At 47.2% G+C, this 20,559-nt stretch overlaps 2 protein-coding genes across 11 annotated transcripts; both read right to left on the bottom strand.

Moving 5' to 3' along the window:
- Positions 1-8,813, bottom strand: PSMC3 (proteasome 26S subunit, ATPase 3). The gene is made up of 12 exons (XM_075713272.1): positions 8,730-8,813; positions 8,537-8,617; positions 3,997-4,122; positions 3,136-3,240; positions 2,979-3,041; positions 2,396-2,533; positions 2,125-2,268; positions 1,758-1,906; positions 1,161-1,257; positions 867-1,012; positions 594-675; positions 1-471 (listed from the first exon to the last, which is right to left on the bottom strand). Exons 1-12 carry the CDS (start codon positions 8,754-8,756, stop codon positions 361-363), a joined length of 1,269 nt encoding a protein of 422 aa, XP_075569387.1. The 5' UTR covers positions 8,757-8,813; the 3' UTR covers positions 1-360.
- A 618-nt stretch (positions 8,814-9,431) lies between these two features.
- RAPSN (receptor associated protein of the synapse) lies at positions 9,432-19,110 on the bottom strand. 10 transcript variants are annotated; one of them, XM_075713273.1, is made up of 8 exons: positions 18,895-19,110; positions 16,069-16,407; positions 14,632-14,790; positions 14,195-14,293; positions 13,974-14,096; positions 11,135-11,188; positions 10,294-10,493; positions 9,432-9,504 (listed from the first exon to the last, which is right to left on the bottom strand). In XM_075713273.1, exons 1-8 carry the CDS (start codon positions 19,108-19,110, stop codon positions 9,432-9,434), a joined length of 1,263 nt encoding a protein of 420 aa, XP_075569388.1. The 10 variants fall into 10 exon arrangements, with proteins under 10 accessions (XP_075569388.1, XP_075569395.1, XP_075569392.1 ...); XM_075713280.1 differs by having other exon boundaries at positions 16,228-16,407; positions 18,895-19,086; XM_075713277.1 differs by having other exon boundaries at positions 16,069-16,260; positions 18,895-19,086.
- Positions 19,111-20,559: the final 1,449 nt, after the last annotated feature.

Genomic DNA, 20,559 nt, shown 5'->3' with positions numbered 1-20,559 from the left:
GCTGTACAGTCTGTTCACTGGCTGCACAGGTAAAAACAGGATGCTGTGTGAGCTGCACATCATCGAAGTACACTTACTGCAGTATAACCCGTTGGTCCTCATCCAGAAGTAGCAGAGCAGGACTTAATCCAGTTCTAGCAGGGGGAGGCTCCAAAGGCAGCATGATGGGCACCGTGGCCAGGAGGTTCTCACCTTCCCTTTTGCAGATGCAGAACCACCGAGCAAGGGCAACAGCCCCAACACATCACGGATTTGTTTTTAGAGGGAAAAAATGCTTTATTTTTTCCAGACAGAAAGTAAGTAGTACAGTCCAGTCTAGTCCTGTCCTCTGCCAAGGCCACAACCATGACTGGGCAGAGATCAGGCATAGTACTGCAGATTGGCTTTTTTCTTTGCTTGAACCTCCAGGATTCCTTCCATGTAGTCCTCGTGGGTGAGCTCTGTAGCTCCACGGCGGAGGGCAATCATCCCCTGCCCAACGAGACAGTATTTAAAGAGAGCATGTGAGCACCACATCAGTTCAAAGTAATTACTGCATCCTAGCTTTCACATCTTCCTCCTGTCAGTGCTGGCTGCTGTAGAGCAATACTTACCGCTTCAACGCACACAGCCTTGCACTGGGCTCCATTGAAATCATCTGTGCAGCGAGCCAGTTCCTCATAGTTCACATCAGGGCTGATATGAGCAGAAGGGGGGAAAAAAAAAGACACTCTGAGAACATGTACCAAATAGAAAAACCAAGGTACGGAGCTTCCTTAAAACCCAACAGTGAGCTCTCAACAAAAGAGAGCACCTACCACTCCACAGCCCTGAGGTACCATCATGAGTATCAAACATAGCCCCAGAAGGCCACGCCTCTTCCATACCTGACATTCATTTTGCGTGAATGGATCTGCATAATTCTGGCTCTGGCCTCCTCATTAGGCATCGGGAACTCAATCTTGCGATCCAATCGTCCAGAGCGGAGCAAAGCGGGGTCCAAGATATCAACCCGATTGGTTGCAGCAATCACCTAAGTAGAAGTAGGGTCATCAGTCTGAGGCACCTGGAAGTCAGGCCTCTCCTCCCCAAGGATCCATCAAGCTTCTTCCCTGGGCACTGCTTTCCATCCCCTGCTAGAGCGCCCTGGACCTCAGTAGCACTCTCTGCTAGATCCCAACCTTGACTTGTGTGTTGGGCTGGAAACCATCAAGTTGATTAAGCAGCTCCAGCATGGTCCTCTGCACCTCCCGATCACCAGCCTTCTCACTATCAAACCTGAGGAGGAAACAAGGGTAAAACTACAAGTGTGAACCTGACCGCCCTGCCCCTGTGTTTTCAATCACATAAAAAGACAGAACGATTGCAGTTCACACTCCTTGGCCAGTCTTCCAAATTCCTCCTTGAAACTACAGGAAGTCCTACCTCGATGAGGACTGTGACAGAGTAACTGTCAGCAGCAGCTAAGTCTTACTATGTCCTTAGAGCTGAATGGAGCTAATGTTGTCCAGGCCCAAATAGTAAATGAGGGTAAACATCTCCATGTGCCTGATGCAGTTATCAGAAAACAGTTTTATACAGCAGGAGACCATCAGATAGATCCCGAGTCTCATGAACTTTGCTCATGAGCCCAAGGATTGTGGCAACTGCTATCTGTGATTGGCTTTACACTCTGTTTCTGAATAGGCCATGCTTTAAGTTAGGTTTCCCTCACATACACAGACAAAGGGGGCTGCTAGGCAGCCCCCAAGAGCTCTCCAACATGACCTACACCTCACCTTTTAGTGCCAATGGCATCCAGTTCGTCAATAAAGATGATGGAAGGAGCTTTTTCCTTGGCTAGAGCGAAAGCATCGCGTACCAGCTTAGCTCCATCACCAATGAACATCTGCACAAGTTGTGGACCCGCAAGCTTCAGGAACGTAGCCTGGGAAGTGAAAGAGAATCCTATGCCTCGTTTCTCAACAGGGTCAGTTCTGAGTACTACAAGAAGCCCTTAATTAAAACAAGCAAGCAAGCAAACAGACAAGAAAATCCCAGCCTTTGTAACACCAGTTTTTATGTATGACCCCTCTCCCCTTGGAGGTGTTATTATTTTTCAGGTACTTTTCTACAGCAGCACATGCTTTCAAAGGTTGCTTTTACCTTGGTCTGGGCAGCGCATGCTCGAGCTAAAAGCGTCTTCCCTGTTCCTGGAGGCCCGTACATAAGGACTCCTTTAGGTGGCTGTATACCCAAGTTTTCAAATTTCTCCTTATGATTCATTGGCAGGACAATGGCCTCCACGAGCTACAGCAAAAGGAAAAGATTAATACCTAAACCCATTCTACTCCACATATCCAGGCTGCCTGCTTTGAGCTGAAGTTCAAAGACTGTTGTCCTCAGTCAGATCAGAAACTAAACATAAAAGTATCACCTCTTGGATTTGTTTATCCAGCCCCCCGATGTCACTGTACTGCTCCGTGGGTCTCTCATCCACCTCCATGGCTTTCACACGTGAATCATATTCAGTAGGTAGAGTCTCCAGGATCAAGTAAGAGTCTTTGTTCACTCCCTGTAAACACAAGTCCTTTGCTTTTAACAGGCCCTTCAGATAGCAGTTAGTAAACACGCAATCAAAGATGATTCACTAGACCTCAAGGACACAGGACCAGCTTTGACACTGGCACTAATCCTATCACCAGTGGACAATGCCACAGCTAACCTAGCACATTTTAAAAAGAAGGGACCCAATTTACTTACGGTACAAAAGATGGGGTTTAGAAAACTTACTAGGCGGTATCTAAATTTTCAGCACCTAATTGTATGTACAAAGACACCCCCCGCCCCACCTACTTTTCTATACTACAGATATGACTGAACCCATATCTTTTTATTAAAATTTTAGTACAGAAATGGTCTTGGAGAAATCTGGACAGATGTGTCTCCTTTCTAAAGAGCCAGACATAGGCAATTTTCTGGCCAACGTTGTATCTAAGAGTCACAACAGCATCACTCACCACTAGGTCTCCAGGCTTCAACTTCTCAGCATCAACCAACCCAATAACAGGCAGGAAATACGTCTGTAGGAAAGGAATCAAAGTAAGCAAAGCCAGATGTACTAGGATAAGGTCCTTTTCAGCACTCCTCACACCTAGCTGGGCACATGGGTCTTACCTGGCGCGTAGAGGTCTTGATCACAGCACACTTGCCCTTTCTCTGGGAATCCAGGTCAATGTTTGCTCCATCCTCCTCCTGGTCGTTGGGGTCAACATCCAGCAGCTGAAAACCACAGTGAGAGATTTCATGATAGCCAGGCTAGCAGGATGACCGCAGGATTAATGCTTCTAAATTACATGCAGTAGGAGAAATAAAACTTCCCATCATCCATCAGCAGTAGAATCCTGAAACCATTAAAACTCTCCTATAAAAATTAATTTCTTCCTTTCCTCATGAAGCAGCACACTTCAGCGCATAGAAAGATGCTATAAAGTCCAGAACAAATGTAGTTCGTAGCTAATGGCACCGATTTCTCCTCCCATTACAGCAGCTCACATTAAACCTTAAGTTCGTTAAGTTCTAAAACACTAGTACAAACCAACCGCCTTTTTTAAAAATAGAAAACTGTCAGCGTTTTTTAGCAGATCAGCAAAATTACTGAATTACAAAAAGAATGTGATGTAATAACAGCCACCACTTTTCATTCACTGTCTCACAAGTTTCAGAAAGCACGTATCAAATTTCACATGCCCAAGTCTACCCTAGTGAGGCTGTGTCACCCTCTGATAGCTATGTTACATGCAGATGAACAGCAGCCAACACCTACGGAACAACACAGACAAGAAGCGGACAAGTGATGCACACTTCCAGGTCACAACCAAAACCAACAGAAAAACCTGAAAGTCCTGGCTCCAGGAGCATCAGTAGTTTGAGAATACACCATGTCTCAAATTATCGATGACCTCCCCTGCCCTTCTCCCTCCTGATATATGTTGCGCACACTTCTCACATTGCTGCAGAGGAGCGCACTGCTCTCACCTCAATAACGTTAGACACAAGGTACGGCAGGGTTTTGTTCACTTTGATCTTCTCACTGTTCTCTTTGATCTTGTCTTTCATGGCCTGAAGCTCATGGGTCACTCTCAGTACTTCACTCTTCATGATCTGGAATCAGGATGCAGAAGACGAAGGCAAGATAAAATTCATACATTACTCTAAAAGTAAAATAGTTATAAAAATGTGAGGAAACAGTGGGTATAAAAGGAAACGTACTATTGAAAGAGGAAAAGCCAGCATATGAGCCAAAATTGGTTAGGAATCAAGACTACACAGTCCATTCTGATCTCCAACTAATCAATGTCCCTAACTAATTTCTTCACAGTGTCACTGGATAACCTTAGCCTGATCAACATATCAGCTTACAGGGCTGCAATACAGCCTAGAGAAGGCTATGACCCAGATAAGGCAACTGTATGGTTTTCCTTTTTAATATATACAGATACACAGGTAACTAGATATACACATACATGTAAATCTATAGGCATCCATGTACACACACCCATTTTAAAGTTATGTTTTGCTGGATTTAAAGAATTGTGTGCTGGAACGCTGAAGTGATGACATGCAATAGCATAGAACAAATAGCCAGAAAAACTCTAAAATGAAAGTATCACCATAGAGAATCAAAGTAAACTGAAAGTGCGAACAGGGAATGGCAGAATTGAGGCTTGCGTCTACTGAGAGCAGTGGGACTAGCAGCACCTTTGCAAAGAGATGCACCACCACTGCTTCCAGTGGAACAAAGAGAAACAGAGGCGCCATTTTTATAAAGCTGTTGTGTTCAACGAGACCACACATATCGAGACCTACATGTGAGAAACATCACATCAGCTGCCTCTGTAGGGGAAAACCACTTTTTGTTCTCCTTAATAGTAAAACCTTCAACACTGGAGTAATATCCAGTACTTGTTCCCCACAAAGATAGCCAGGTCCTTTGGAAAACAATGGAACCTGGGCTCACAGGACAACTCAGGTTGGCACACACCTTAGGGGGTCTCTAGTTCAACGTCCTGCTCAAAGCAGGGTCAGCCGTGGGCTCTTACTAGGTTGCTCGGCACTTTGCTGAACTGAATCTTCAAAACTTCCAAGGACAGAGACTATTCAATTTCTCTGGAACAACCTGTTGCACTGTCTGACTGCCCTCACAGTGACAAGGTCATCTTCATACCCCTGTGGAATCTCTCATTTTTTCAATTTAGGACCAGTAATTTCTGGTTTGAATTAACCTTGGCCTAGGCTTTGATAAGATATAAAACCCTTCTATAAGGAAAAAAAGAAACAAACCGAACATGTATTAGTAGCATGACAGAAGATCAAATTTATATAATTTTAACTTTTCTGAGGCTTTTGCTGCTACTGTGGTCAACAGCTCAATGTCCAGATGGAGATCGGTGACAAGTGGTGTCCCTCGGGGGTCCGTACTGGGACCAGTGCTGTTTAATATCTTCATCAGCGACACAGACGATAGGATCAAGTGCACCCTCAGCAAGTTTGCAGATGACACCAAGCTGAGTGGTGCAGTTGACACGCCAGAAGGATGAGATGTCATCCAAAGGGACCTGGACAAGCTGGAGAGGTGGGCCTGTGTGAACCTCGTAAGGTTCAACAAGGCCAAGCACAAAGTCCTGCACCTGGGACGGGGCAACCCCGACATCAATGCAGGCTGGGGGATGGACGGATTGAGAGCAGCCCTGCAGAGAAGGACTTGGGGGTACTGGTGGATGAAAAGCTGGGCATGAGCCGGCAATGTGCGCTTGCAGCCCAGAAAGCCAACCGTGTCCTGGGCTGCATCAAAAGAAGCATGGCCAACAGGTCGAGGGAGGTGATTCTGCCCCTCTGCTCTGCTCTGGTGAGACCGCACCTGGAGTACTGCGTCCAGCTCTGGAGCCCTCAGCACAGGAAAGACATGGAACTGCTCCAACAGGGGAGGGCTACAAAAACGATGTGAGGGATGGAACACCTCTCCTATGAGACAAGCTGAGAGAACTGGGGTTGTTCAGCCTGGAGAAGAGAAGGCTCCAGGCAGACCTTATTGCGGCCTTTCAGGGGGCTTATAATAAAGACGGGAGCAGGCTTTTTAGTAGGGCCTGTTGTGATAGGACACGGGGTAATGATTTTATACTAAAAGAGGGCAGATTTAGTAGACTAGATATAAGGAAGAAATTTTTTACAATGAGGGTGGTGAAACACTGGAACAGGTTGCCCAGAGAGGTGGTAGATGCCCTATTCCTGAAAACATTCAAGGTCAGGTTGGACGGGGCTCTGAGCAACCTGATCTAGTTAAAGCTGTCCCTGCTCCCTGCAGGGGGGGTTGGACTAGATGATCTTTAAAGGTTGCTTCCAACCCAAACCATTCTATGATTCAATTAACTGTAAGGGAAAGCACCTATAAGAGAAGAAGTTCTGTACTCACCATCCAACAGTAAGTACATTTATACCCAAGACTAAGGCACCGAGTACAGGTATTTCTCAGTGCTGTCTGGCTGACGCCCACATATGTTTTCCTCCCTCCCACGCAGTTTGAAAACACAGTCTGTGATCCCCACTGAAGCGAGTGTAGCACCAAACGGTCTCAGGAGAACTGGTTACACCTGAATTGGCTTACGTGATTCTGTTTAATGGAGAAATTCACCCTTCTCTAAAAAACTATCTTTTTAAAACTCTTGATGCCTAAGCATAATACTGTGCTGTAACATGTACTTATCCACAGGACAGAACTATTACAGGAGCCCATACAGAATCTGTTACATAAAAATGCAAAAAATTTAGAAATTTGATTTGATAAACACAGTCTGGGAAATGTTCAAGGAAAACTACATGAAGGCAGGGTGCGAAAAAACATTTCTGCCACCTCAGTTACGATGCTCTTACCATAGAATAGAGAAGGCTGCTTTTGCTCCTTACGGTATTCTACAATTTAAAAATAAGACACCCATTTATCTTTGCTGTCTATAAAGAATAAGAAAGTATGTTAACAAGTCAGAATTACTTCTGGAGCCTAAAGCAGTAGGATAAAGTTGCTCTGTAATAATTTATCTCAATATTGCTAACATCAGACAGTAGAGGCAAACTTATACTGAAGTTGTAGGTGCTCTTTTATGTGAAATGGGTCTGTCTTGAGACAGGTCTACCCAGGCCTGTCCTATTTAACATCTTCATGAACAACTTGGACAAGGAGACGGAGTGCACTCTTGTCATGTTTGCAGATGACACCAAATTGGGGGGCACAGTCTCTGTGCTCAAGGGCAGGGCTGCCACTCTGAGGGACCTTGGGAGACTGGAGGAATAGGCATACAGAAACCGTACAAAATTCAAGGACAAATGCAAAGATCCGCACCTGGGAAGGAACAGCACCTTGCAATGACACAGGCTCAGGAGCAGCTCTGCGGAAAGCAAGCTGGGGGTCTTCATGGACAACAAACTGAACGCAAACCAGCAACGTGCCCTGACAGCAAGGGTGGCAAACAGCATCCTGAGCTGTACTAACAGGACTGTAGCTAACAGCTAGAGAAAAATGATCAGCCCCCTTCACTCAACACTTCTTAGATCCTATCTAGAGCACTCTGTCCAGTTTTGGGCCTCCCCGTACAGCAAAGACATTGGTAAACTGGACTAAGTTCAGTATAGGGCCACCAAGATAGCCAGGGGGCTGGAGGACAGGCCCTGTGAGAAGTAGCTGAAGGAAGTGGGCTTGTTCAGCTGGAGAAGAGAACTACTGCGGAAGGCATCAAGAAGACAGAACCAGACACTTCACAGCAGTGCACGGTGGGCGGATGAGACAACAGACAAAGAGCAAAACAAGAGGTTCAGGCTGTACGTAAAGCAAATCTTCATCCTTACAAGGACAGTTAAGCAGTCACACAGAACACTCAGAGAAGTGCTGCAATCTCTGTCCTTAAAGTTTTTCAAGGTCTAACCAGATAAAGCCCTGAGCAGCCTGGGTTATGGCTGACCCTGCTTTGAGCAGGAGATTGGACTAGAGATCTTCTGAAGTCCCTTCCAACCTGAATTACCCGATGATCCCACCTCAGCCAGGGCATGGAACAGGCTCCCCCGCCTCCCCTGTGCCTACGAGACCTGAGAGGACTTGTGTAGCTTTAGCTAAAGCATCCAAGCTTCTCGGGCTCTGTAGAACAACCGTCCCCTCAGCTGCCGCGGGGTCCTAGCTCTTTTACTTACTATTCCTGCCCTACGTTCGCGGCTTACTGTTCCTCGGCCTACTAAATCTCGAACTAGTTAACTGCATTTTATTATTTTGCATCGCCCTCGACTCTGCACCCATGACTGTGCTAAGCCCGCCCCCGCCGAGCACCAGCAGCGCGGGGCTCCCGCGGGCGGCCGCGCCGCCGGCAGACGGCCCGGCCCGGCCCCGCTCGGCTCCCCGGCCCGGCCCGGCCCAGCCCGGCTCCCCGGCCCTGCTCGGCTCCCCGGCCCGGCCCGGCCCCGCTCGGCTCGGCTCCCCGGCCCGGCCCGGCCCCGCTCCCCGGCCCGTCGGCGGCTGCCGGCCCTGGGCCGCTACCTTGATCTCGCTGTCGAGGAGGCGCGTGCGCTGCACGATCTCCTCCGTAGACATCTTCAGCACCTCCTCGCCGACGCCATCCTGCGGGGGCACAACGGCAGCGTCACCCGCGGCCCGACCCCGCTGCCCCCCGCCCCGCCACCGCAGCCCCGCGCCCGGCGGCGGCCCCCGGCCCGCGGCCCCGGCCCCTCACCTCGGACTCGTCCCACACCGACGCCATCTTTCCCCCAGCCAGCGAGCGAGCGAGCGCACAGCGCGGCGGATTCCGGGCGGCAGATTCCGCGCTCCTCGCCGCGGGAGCAGGGCGGCAGGCGGCGGGACAGGCGGTTCGGGGGCCCCGCGCCCCTTCTTCTTCTTCTTCCTCGGCGCCCCGCCGCGGACGCGGCCCCTCCGCCCCCGGCGCCCGGACAGCGGCCCGCCGGCTCTGCCGAATCTGCCGGCGGGGGTAGCGAGGGGGAAGCCGCCGCGCAGGTCACGTGCCGCCGGCCAAATCTGCTGAGTGATGGCCCCGCCGCCATCTTGGTGCGGGGCAGGGGCGGAGCGCGGCGGAGGCGGGACCGGGCGCTGCTGCCCTCCCCGCCCCCCCCCCCCGGCCCCACCCGTGAGGGGCCGCCGCCCGGCGCCCGGTCGCGGAGGCAGGCGGGCGCTCTCGCAGCGACACCGTTTATTACAGTCAGTCCCCGTACAGAGGAGCGAGGTGGGGGGGGGGGGGGGGGAAGCGGGCCCCGGCCAAGCCGAACTGGCCACGGGGAGGGGAGACGGAGGAGGCCCCCGCCGCCCACCCCAGTCCCGCGGCCGCCGGGGGCCGCCAGGCACAGCCCGAAGGGCCCCGGGAGGGGCGGGGGGCCCCGCGGCCCCAGCAGTCCCGGCGGCGCAGGCCCGGCCCCAGGGGCGCTCAGACGTAGCCGGGCTTCACCGACAAGCGGCGGCAGTTGGGGCAGCCCCGCGTCCCGTTGGCCTGGAGGCACCTGCAAAGGGAGGAGGTGGGTTCGGGGGGGTCTGCGTCCTGCCGCCGGAGGCTCCCCCAGGGCCGCTGCCACGGCCATGTTGTATACTATGATTAACCACCTAACGCAGGGAAAGGCGCCCTCCCGTCACGGGCAAAGATTTTATCTCTTTTCCACCCATTCCGTGGAGGCACTTCAGCACGGTCCTCTACAAACCTAAGGTCCTGCACTGCTGGAGACAAAGCCACAAGAGCACATCGGGCGCCTCTCGCTGCCCGGGAGTTTGATCCTAATTCTGGTGTCGTTGTGAGGCTGTGTTTTTCAAGTCTTCATTTTCAGAACTGAGTGTTTTGTTACACTCGCGTTTCTTCTAAAAATAAAATGATGGTACAGCTAACTTCTTTCATGGCAGTAGCACAATAACAGACTGAACACCTTCACCTCTGCACCTCTAGACAAGAGAGAAAGTGTGGGGATTCAGGGAAAAAATCCAAACTGCCCCTGGGAGTGGAGAACTGACTCCCCAAGAGGAATTAAGTAAGAATCTGTGAACTGGGCTAAGCACCTACAAGGTGAGGACTTGGTGAACAATCATTTAAAGGACAGAAGTGGAAGTGGGATGGATATTATGGCTAAATCTCTCCCTTCGAGGCCATGAGATTCACAACACTGCAAGGGGATCCTGCAGGGCACAGGTAAGCGGGACACAGACCTGGGGAACAGCATGCATAGGACTGTCCTACCCTGGGCATGAACAGATCTTTCCTATGACTGTCATGGCAAAGATCTTTAGTACTTCCAGTTCATTACTTTAAGTGGAAGAAGTGGGAGCAAGGCAGCGCCTGGAGCTGGTTGTTCTTCTCCCCAATGGACTCTCCACACATGCCACAGTACAGCTCCATCTCCTCCACGCATTCATGGAACTTCACAACATGGTCACGCAATTCTCGCTGCTGCCCCTTTGTGCGATAGATCCTTTCACACAGGCAGTGGAGCTTCAGCAGGCCAAGCTGCACGTGAAGGGCAGAAACATAAGAAAAGTGAACAACAAGGTGAAGACAGACCAGTAACGGGAAGAGTGGAAACTACTACAGCCCCATCAGCCAGCTAGAGAAACATCAGCACGGAAAGCTGCCCAAGGGACAGGATCAGTCATAAGGACATTTGGTCTCTCAGCACTTCCTGCCATTAGCCCTACTTCTGTATCAGAAAGGGGACGCCAGGTTTGAGGCACTCTGCAGCTCTTTCATCAAGATGGTTTTGCTGAGCTATCCATGACATACACTATTTCACTTCCCTTTGCCTCCAGCCAGCACACAGTTCAGCTGCTGCTCAGGGCAGTAATACTTTTCAAAAAGAGACCCCTAATCCTCTAGCTCTCTGCTTGTTTCATACCCCATTTTTACTGCTTCCCATTCCCTGTTGTTTATTCTGCTGTGAATCCTCCCTCACTTTGCAGCCTTGCACACTGATGATCAAGTGTGCAACTGGCCATAACTAAACACTTCACAACAAAGCGAGTCCCAAGCATCAACTGGTTAATACGGACACGTTAATAAGCAACAAGAAGTTGGATACTTCAACGCGTGGCTTCTGAAGTTGCCTGACAGAACACTACGGACAGTGCTGAAGAGAAGCTGTAGGATCCTACCTTGTTCCCTAGTCCCTCTGCCAGCTCCTGTGCCTTTTCAATGCTTTCCAGAGCCTGTGAATGGAGAGCATGCATCATCAGTTCTCAGTCTGATGTATCAAAACCAGACTTGTATAAATGCCCTATGGGAATTATTAGAAGAAAGAGGTAAAGAGGTACAGAGTAGAATTTGGATAAACAAGCACCACTGCAACTCTGGAGATGCAAGATAGCTGTCTGGCAGTTTTCCCTCCCCTCTCAAAAGTTCATCCATAAGAAAAGCTTGGTTTCTGAAAGACCACAAAGCTCACATTTCTGTTCCAGCCACACGGTGAACAGTAGGGGTATGATGTTGGCAGAAGCTGGTGTTTCCAAGCAGAGAGAATACAGACTGACTTAAACTCAGTCACACGTGCTCATTGGGGTTGGGATGAAGCACAAGCAAAGCAAGCCTTTTCCCCATCCTACCCTACAGGCTCAATAATCCTTGGGCAACTCCGATTTCACTTGTATAAGAGGGAAGGAAAGAGATCGGCACCACCAACACACCACGCTCTTCCATTTTTTTCCCTGCTGCTCATATATCCACTTTGTCCTACTTACACATGGTGTGATGTAGGAGTATACTGCTATCAATCTTTTTCAATCTGCAGGAAAGTATTTAGCATAGCAGCTGTTACACCAAATGAGTCCCTACGTTCCCCTACATGCCACAGTGTTCCTCACTGTTCTGATCGTATCTGTTTTCCAGAACTATTGAGATCTGCTTCAGATTTGTCCAAGGGGAAGAAGAGGTCTCCCTTGTGATGCAGTAGTTTTCAGGAGGAACATTATAAAATTTCTACCCTATAATTTGGCGTTACTGCTATTCTAGAAGAGGACCAGATGAGATGAAAGAATGCACTTTGAATGTAGAGGAGATGCCATTAGATCTGTGGTGGCAGCAACACCCTAGGATAAGGAACTTGTAGAAGAGGGAACTGAAGGCTTGCAGGTAGAACATAACTGAGAGCTGTGCCTAGAAAGAGTGACTGTGTACTGGAAAACCCTCAAATTAATGACCGGGACTAAGAATCAAAGTGAAGCATGTGGGGTGGGGGAAGAGATGCTGAGAAGTCCAGGGGACAGTTTGACTTGGACAGGAACATGAGACTGCACAAGAGTTTGGGCGAGCAGGCTGCGACAGCAGCCTGGGGGGATCTGCAATAGTATTGACTACATGCAAATGAAAGTAAATGGACTAACTGGCCAAGAAGACCGGGAAGATGGAGGAAGCTAGGACAAGAACAGGGAATCTGCAAGTGGAAAGTTAGCAAACTGCTTTATTAGGTAACTGATATTGGGATGACTAGCATGAGAAGTGGAAACTGGGACTGGCAAGTTGAAGAAGAGGCTTGGGTGACTATTCAGGGCTGTGACATTTGAGGAGGTCACATTTGTGGCAATGGGCATAAGGTCCATGACCCACCGGGGCAGACTTCCCTCTAATGCCTGGAACAGAATACAAGATTCATCTATTCATTCTCTTCTTTTGTGGATTTTGGCAAGATTAGGACTGCGCAAAGCCCTCACCAAGCTCTCACAGGTGAGAACTGCTTGTGATATCAGAGGGTGGCAATGGCTGGAGATGGGATCAGTGGAGGTAGGGGTTTGATATTCTCTTATGTAGAGGCCTACCTGCGGTGTCCTGTCCCATTCTGTTGAATACGGGATATGAGGCTGGGAAGGGATTACACTGAGCAAAGTTTGTAAGTCCAGTTTCTTCTTCTATTGCAATCATAGTGTTTACTTACTGAGAGTGCAAGGTGTGTCTCACCCAACTGATTCCCTGCTGTAGGCAACTCAGATGCTGACAGCACCTTGAACTTGTCTTTTCTGACAGACACATACTTGATTTGCTATTATCTGGGATGCTTCGTTTGAGCTAAAATTTTTTGTGTCTCATATGAGTGATATGAGTGAATGTTCAAAAAACAGGTAGATGTGGCACGTCAGGACATGGTTTAGTCTAGTCTACCCTTGATTGGCTTAGAGTAGACTTGGTAGTGTAGGTTAATGGTTGGACTGGATGATCTTAAAGGTCTTTTCCAACCTAAACGATTCTATTCTATTCTATTCATCATATCTACACCCAAACCAGCATCCTGATGTGGCACTGTGCAGGCATTCCAGGTTGTTCAGCACTAGTTCAAGGCTAACCTTTGAGCATCTCATTCTGCAGCCCAGTGAAGTTCCTGCAGTGCAATCCGGATTTTAACACACATACACTGCCTAGGCATTTTCAAAATAAGTAATGTCACCCCTTTGTACAACATTGACTGGTTGTCTATTCCCAAATGATTTTCTGCTCTCATTTCTCTGTTTCACATCATCGTTTATATACCTTCAAAGTTTCTCTAGGAATTTGATGCCACGTTTGTCTGCAAAGCACATGGTGGAGCTGTAGAGCTGTCTAAACATCATCACTATCACAACAATGAGCTTAGTCATATAGCTAAAAAGTAGGCAGTGGAATCTATTTTGGAGCATAAACATAAGTTGATTGCCTACAATGGCAGGAGTAGGCTTCCTTCCCTCAGTGCAGGTTTCTCAGTGTAGTGCTTAAAGTCATCAGGATTGACTAATGAGACAATTCTGTAAGTTAGCAGTGTGACTTGGAATGGATGTTCATGCTGTTAGTAACGAATTCCTGGCTGAGAGGGACCATTCGGAGAAATGTAACTGTCCAAGCAACAGACCCTGTTGGTAGAACCAAGGGGTACAGGTCTCGACTGCACTTTGATGGGTGTACGGTTCAGAAAAAGACTGTATGCTCTAATCTTCTCTAAGAAACTTCTGTAGAAACAAGTTTGTAACTGACCTTGTCCAGCTCCTTCTGGATCATCCAGCACTTAGTCACTCCTAGCAGCACCTGGATCAGGCCCAGGCGGTTTCCAATCTCTGTCATGATGCTCATAGAGGAATCATACCGAGGAAAAGCTGTCTGCAGAAGCAGGAAGGAAAAACACATGTTTTGCTATGGCCTGCTTTTCACACCCACTTGCTTTCCCCTCTGTCCTTCCTGGCAGGAAAGAGCTGTACCTGCACGTCTTTGCGATTGCGATGGATATCTGCAAAGCACAGCAGACACAGCGCTTGCAGAGGCCGGTCCCCATGCTGTAGGGCAATCTTCATGGACTCCTGAAAGAAATTGTCTTTGGTCAGTAAAAGAGCTTCTTCCTGGTTCAAAACAGCAGGGCTGGGACTCTGCACTCCAGCCACTGAAAGGTCAGCTCCAAAGAAATGGCACGATCTTTTTAAGGCAAGTAAAGTCTTGTTCACATGTTCCCAACCAAGGGCCATTCATAGACCCAAACTTTTGAGGTCCCTTGGGCTACTGAAACCACAGCTCCAAGACTGGGAGGCAGCAGGAACACAGTCAATTGTGAATGCCATGGTATCTCTCTTCCTCCCAGTCCTGTAGGCAAGATCCCCTTGCAGAGACCTCTGACAGCTCTGCATCTGCCTGCACCCTATACCTCACAGCAGTCCATAGCATCTGCCAAGCGCCCCAGCTTCCGGTAGGCCACTGCCATGTGATATTGGCTCATTGCACGGTACTTCAAGCTCCAGCCCTTTCCATAATCATTCACCAGCTCAGCTGCTTTACATGGGAAGAACAAGGCCTTCTCGTAGTCCTGTAAGGCAGGCAAGCAAACAGACAGCAGTTACAGCAAAAATAAAGCAAAAAATAAAAAAAAAAAGAAAATAAAAAAGCAACCATTTTTTTACTGACACTGCAACAGCTAGCAGATTTCTGTACGCCTTTCAACTACTGCTGCTCCTCTTCCACATACCATATTTCACTAGATGTTTTCACTGGATATCAAACTGTAGAAGGTGGAATTGCCATATACTGAATTCATATTACTCTCTGGGTTCAGGGCACTGGGGCAACGACACAGCAAATGATTTTTATATAGTATGCCATCAGCTTTACTCTGCAGGAACCATTTACCCTCCTCTATAACCAAAGGCTGAAAACTTTCTCTGCTCTTACATCATCTCTGCTTTCAGCATCTATGTGGAGCCCTCATGTTCTCCATATGGTGAGTCGGGATCTCTAAGAGGCGGGTTATCCATTATTGCAGGAAACAGGAACAAAGAATCATGGCCTCACCAAATCCACAATAAGTAATAATATAACATTTTCATTTTTAAGCATCTTTCTGCATTAAAAGCATTTTAGAAAGAAATCTTATTTTACAATAAGTGCGTAAAACTATTACCTAAATATCTAAAACCATTCTCAAGTAAGTTACGTGAGACTGCAGAAATGAAAAAGTCCTCATATGTTTTAATTTTCCAAGACACACAAAAGAAACCACAACTTTTAAAATTTCCTTTCTCCCTTATTTCATACCTTAAAAGCATCCAGCATAATGTTCTTTATTTTTGGTATTACGAGGGAAGTTTACTGAGTGTTTTCAACACTTAAGTTGGTGAGTCTTCCATTAGTGACAAAAATCAAGACTTTGTGAGGAAAACCTATTTGCTGCTGTTTGTAATAGAAGTTAGAACTGGCAAATCACCTCCATCCTCAGTTCCTGCCTGGTTTTGCTCATATAAATAGCTATTTGCCTGCGATAGCGGTAGAAATAGAGAATCCATGAGTTCTGGCTGCCAGCCCTGTGTGCAGACAGTACCTCCTCTGACGCGATCTTCTTTGAATCTAAGTTTGATCTTTTCCACACAGGAATAATCACAGCTGCTTCTGCTGTGCTACATAAACATTGCACTAATCCTCCCATCCTTACTGTGAAGGAGAGTACTCGATGATTTTACAAAGAAGAGATTTTAGCTTACAACACTCTCTTCACTTCCTATAGTAAAGAAATAAGCTGAAATTCACACCATTTCCAATTCTTTCCTGAATCCATGAGACAATCACACTTCCATCCCTTAGGTTACCGCACCTTTATCTGGGCATAGAAGTTCCCGAGGCTGCAGCAGACTCGACACTCCAGCATCTTGTCATCATTGTTGTGTGCGTAGCGCAAAGCTTTCTCAAAGCACTCCAAAGCCTTCTGGAAAATGCTGAGGCCCAAGAAGGCATTGCCCATGCTGAGGCTCACTTGGCCATTCAGCTGCAGGCTCACAGTGGTACCCTGCATGTTCAGGCACGTTTTACAGTAAGAGATTGTTTTCTGGAATTCACAAAGTTTCTCATTGCTGCGAGCCAGGTTTAGGTAGCTCTCTGTAAGGTAATCCGGGTCTTCCAGCTCCCGTGCTGTGTCAATCTGTACCACTGCAAACTTTAAGTAGAAAAGAGAGTGTTTATAAAAGTGTGTAGTTTATTTAAATAACAGCTCAAACACCCACAGAGTAGCACCCTGTGCTGGAGAAGTGGCTCATCTCTGAGCAGGGCAGAGAAGTCCAGCAGCACAGACTCAGAAGCATTGTATACGTTGAGCAGTTATCTGGTGGTTTAAAAGGCCCACAAGCAGTCTGAAGAAACCTCTCCCTCTCTCCACACAGTCTGGGGCAAGGAAGATGAACTAGGCTGGTGGTTAGTGGAAAAAAGCTGTTAAACAGCTCTAAAGAGAAGCAGGTGAAGCAGGAAACATCTGACACAATGCAGCTCAGTTTTCTTTCACCCAGTGTAATTTATGCCACTTTCTCTGGAATTCTTAAGATATTAAAAGTACTCAATAAAAGAAGGTAAGCAAGCTACTTCTTTCATCATTTTTTTACTAACAAATTGCAGTCTTGACAGTTTTTGTTCTATAACCTTCAGGATTCACTGCATACAGTTCTCTGAAATGATTTGAAGTCTCTTTCTTTTAGACCGCAAACTCTTCTGAGCAATGACTCTTTTGTGTTTTGCGATGAACCAAGCACACTGCTGGCTTGAATTAATACCAGTAGCAATTTTCTCAGTATGTGTTTTCCTTAGAGATTATCAGTTAGGTTTATGAATAACAATTCCCAAGGGCACCAATTACTTCCTTTTTGTATAGTGGCAACATAATAATTTAAGGTACTAGAACATTTTACATTCTTCACAAAATAATAATAAAAAACCCCCCAACCATAAACTGCGTATGTTTGAGTATGTATGTTCTCAGTTTCCTTAGCACTTTAGGAAAGCTGCTATGTGGACTCAGTAATGTGCATTAGCTCATGCTTCCCCACATTCCCTTACCTTTGTACAAGTTCTTCATTATTTCCTGATTGCCACAGCCTCTTTCCTTGGTGTGAAGTAATTTTTCTCTCCAAAAGAGGTTGAGCATCATAATCACAGTTAATTTCATGCCTTTAATTCTGGCCCCTTTTCTCCTGTTATTTCCTCTCTCAATGGTTTATTGCTAAAGTTCTCCTTCCTCTATCTTTGATCACTCATGGTGTAAAATCTTCAGTTTGACTGAAGCAATTTTTCCTTCCTAATACTGGGAAGAACTAAAATTCACCTACCCTGATCCCACTTTCTGTTCTCTTCTCAGGTAACAAATTAAGGTTCAGGTATACTGAGCCCACTCCTTTGCCTGTTTCTTGTTTTCCATGAAGCCTTCAGTATTTCCTTCAGGTAGCTACATCTTACCTTTTTTGCTTCTCTCTTCCCTAATCAGTCTGTTGTTTCTGCCACCACCTAATTCCACATCACTTATCAGAACTGGTTTTCTTCAAATGTTTTCCAAGTGTATTAATACCCTTCTTTTCTTCTTCATCCTAAGTATTTGGTTTTAAGATAGGGCTTTGACATGTGCATGGGTTTACTAGTAAGATATGCCCCGCCCATTCTAAACAGAGCTACCAAAAACTTTTCAATGAGATGTGGGCACCCCCTTCGTGTTTTGTGCTAAATGCTGAATGATTACCGGTCTAGTAAGAGGCAACCAAAAACATCAGGACAAGAATATCAAGGCCCTTCAGCAAGACCCTATTTCAGGCTGGGATAGTTTCTTAAGACTATTACAACATCCTCTTGCCTTGTCTTCCCGATTCCTGAGTCACCCTCCCAAACTGCCTGCTGCTTCTATATGCATCCCGTTACTTCTCAGACCCATGTATCAGCTTCTTTTTGTTTGATTAAACACATTTATCTTCATGCTCTTGAAATGTAACTTCAGCTTCCTTTTACCACTCTTCCATCAAGCCCCATATGCTGCTTTCTTCTATGCTGTCCTGACAGCTGGGAGCCCCTCTCTGACCTCAATTGTCAGACCCCTCCTGGAACGTTTCTCAGCCCCCCCGCCAGAAAAGCATCCTCTTTCCCCTCTTAATCAACCCCCTTGCAAACAAATAATTGCAGTAAAAAAAACCGTAAGATCTATATTAGATATCAAACAGCAGTTGAACAACAAAATAACAGACACACCTCCACAAGACTGCTGCTTATTGTACAGAATCCACTTGGAGGTCTCTTTTTACACCGATGTACACACTGTAAACAGCTTTAAGTGGAAAAAAGGCCCTGTTTTCATACCTTTTTCTGAAGACTGATAACGTGGTGTGCCTGTATGTGGGGAATAAATCAAGAGAGGTCCCCATGGTTAACTGGAGAACCTCAATAACCTGGGAATCCTGAGGGACCCGACTTAATGAAAAGTAGTATTCTGTGTATCTTGTGGGCTGGAGCTATTGGTCAACACAGTCATTATGACAGCCCATAATATGCACTCAATAGCTGGTTATGTTTTACTATATACAAAATAAACCCCCCAATTTCACATTCTAATTTCCAGCCACTCTCCATAGTGGGTGCGACACAATGGCATGCATTCATCTCCAGTTCACCTTACCTTCAGCATATCTTTGTATCTGCCCATCTCTGCATGAGCAGTGATGAGGCAACCCAAAACCCGAAACCTGCCAGCAGGATCCGCAGACTTCTCCAAAACCCTCATCCAGACTCGCAGGGCCTTTTCGGTCTGATTAGACTGGTAAAGATGGAGTCCTTTCTCTATCTGTTGCTTTGTCTGGTCCTGACCCATCTCCCATGCATTAAAAAGCCTCATACACTAACCTCTAAGGACAGCAAAAAGGAAGTGCATAGAAGAGAACACAACATAAAATGCCCTAATAGACGAGGGCGGGTTGTGTGCTCAGAAGCCTTGGAGCCATAAAAGCCTAGCCATGTCAGAAGGCTGGTGTTGTGGTAGGCAATGGCAAGAAGTGGTTGCTCAGCACTGAAGGTAGAATCCCAAATCCACCAGGCAAACGTCTTGCTCGCTAGGACTCCATCAGTGCATTCGCCTGTCCAATCCCATAAACAAAGAGGAAAAGCACAACAGGGAGAGAAAGAGAAAAAAACTCAAGCGACAGGAGTGAAACTCAATCTGAGCAGCCAGTGCTGGTCTCCTCCCCATTGGCTACAGCTGTGCCTGCCAGTCCGGCTCACGTGGCTCCCAGGAATGCTAGTCAGGCTCCCCAGCTCCCAAGGTCACGGCGAGCCAACTGCCCACCCCTGCCCACCAGTATGCAGCTTATAAATACCCCCAGGGAGAGACAATCGGCTGCACTCACAGGGATGTCTCTCTTTCCTCTCTCTCTGGCCATCCGCTTTTTTTACAAGTGCTGGTGGTGGTGGGCTAGCCTGGGAGGTAGCAGCCTCAGCTAGGACAGTAGCTTTAGGAACAATACATGCCTTAAAAAGTGAGGTATGAACTAGAAGGCTGCAGCATGTATACATGTGCAGTATTATACTTGCAACAATGTGCCTGATACTTTGCCAGCCACAAAATTCAGCCTCCCTTTTGAAGACCTCAGCTGGCAACATGGCCCGTTTCTGTGGACAAAGGTCACCTCTGTCACAGAATTGCTGCAAATATGGCACTGACTTCTTAATTTCAGGGACAACAAGAAGCTAACCATCCTGGAAAACTTTGCTCATGACTGATTGCTGCTCACTGCCATCAGATACCTGTGACAGTCCTCCAAGAGTTTTCCACAGAAGTTGTCAAAGGCACTGCTGAAGTTCTGCATCCAGAACTTGATCTTTTGTGACAAATGACAATAATGACCCAAAGCAACAGATTTCTGCACATTCTGATTGCATAAGAGGATTGTTAGCTCAATTAGAAGACAGTTTTAACTCTCCTACACACCTTTGAAAGAGTAAAAGACTGGTTCCTCTAGGTGTCAAGTTGCACACCCCCATTGGTGTGCTGCATTTTTAATGGCCCCAGCCTTGGTTATCTATAGATTTACTCTGTCCTTCATAAGAAGAGATACCAAACTTGGGGCAGGCAGAATGCCTCAGGGAAGTCTAACGTTTTTCAGATACAGAAGTCCCAGACACCTGTTTTGGGATCCTTTTACAGGCCAAAGAAAAGAAATGGCAATTCAGTTTTAACAACAGACCCACATGCAGAAGCGGGCATGTCTCCAGCTGCCTCCCTGCTTCTGTGTGAATTTGGTGTCAGCTCTTCCCCAGGCAAAGGTAAATACCAACAAAATCATCTCAC

This window comes from Pelecanus crispus, chromosome 6 (genome assembly GCF_030463565.1).
Source record: "Pelecanus crispus isolate bPelCri1 chromosome 6, bPelCri1.pri, whole genome shotgun sequence".
Classification (NCBI taxonomy): domain Eukaryota; kingdom Metazoa; phylum Chordata; class Aves; order Pelecaniformes; family Pelecanidae; genus Pelecanus; species Pelecanus crispus.
This window is presented reverse-complemented; position numbering and strand designations above follow the sequence as displayed.

Bases quoted from the DNA above. Each gene is read 5' to 3' on its own strand.
- PSMC3 (XM_075713272.1), bottom strand. From the start codon at position 8,756: ATGGCGTCGGTGTGGGACGAGTCCGAG. The intron at 3,241-3,996 runs GTGAGAGCAGTG...TGTGGTTTTCAG, and splicing joins TTGTGTCTAACGTTATTGAG to CTGCTGGATGTTGACCCCAA. The intron at 676-866 runs GTATGGAAGAGG...TGCTCATATCAG, and splicing joins TCACGCAAAATGAATGTCAG to CCCTGATGTGAACTATGAGG.
- RAPSN (XM_075713273.1), bottom strand. From the start codon at position 19,110: ATGAGGCTTTTTAATGCATGGGAGATGGGTCAGGACCAGACAAAGCAA. The intron at 16,408-18,894 runs GTAAGGTGAACT...TTCTACTTAAAG, and splicing joins GATACAAAGATATGCTGAAG to TTTGCAGTGGTACAGATTGA. The intron at 14,294-14,631 runs GTATAGGGTGCA...AATTTCTTTCAG, and splicing joins ATGCTATGGACTGCTGTGAG to GAGTCCATGAAGATTGCCCT.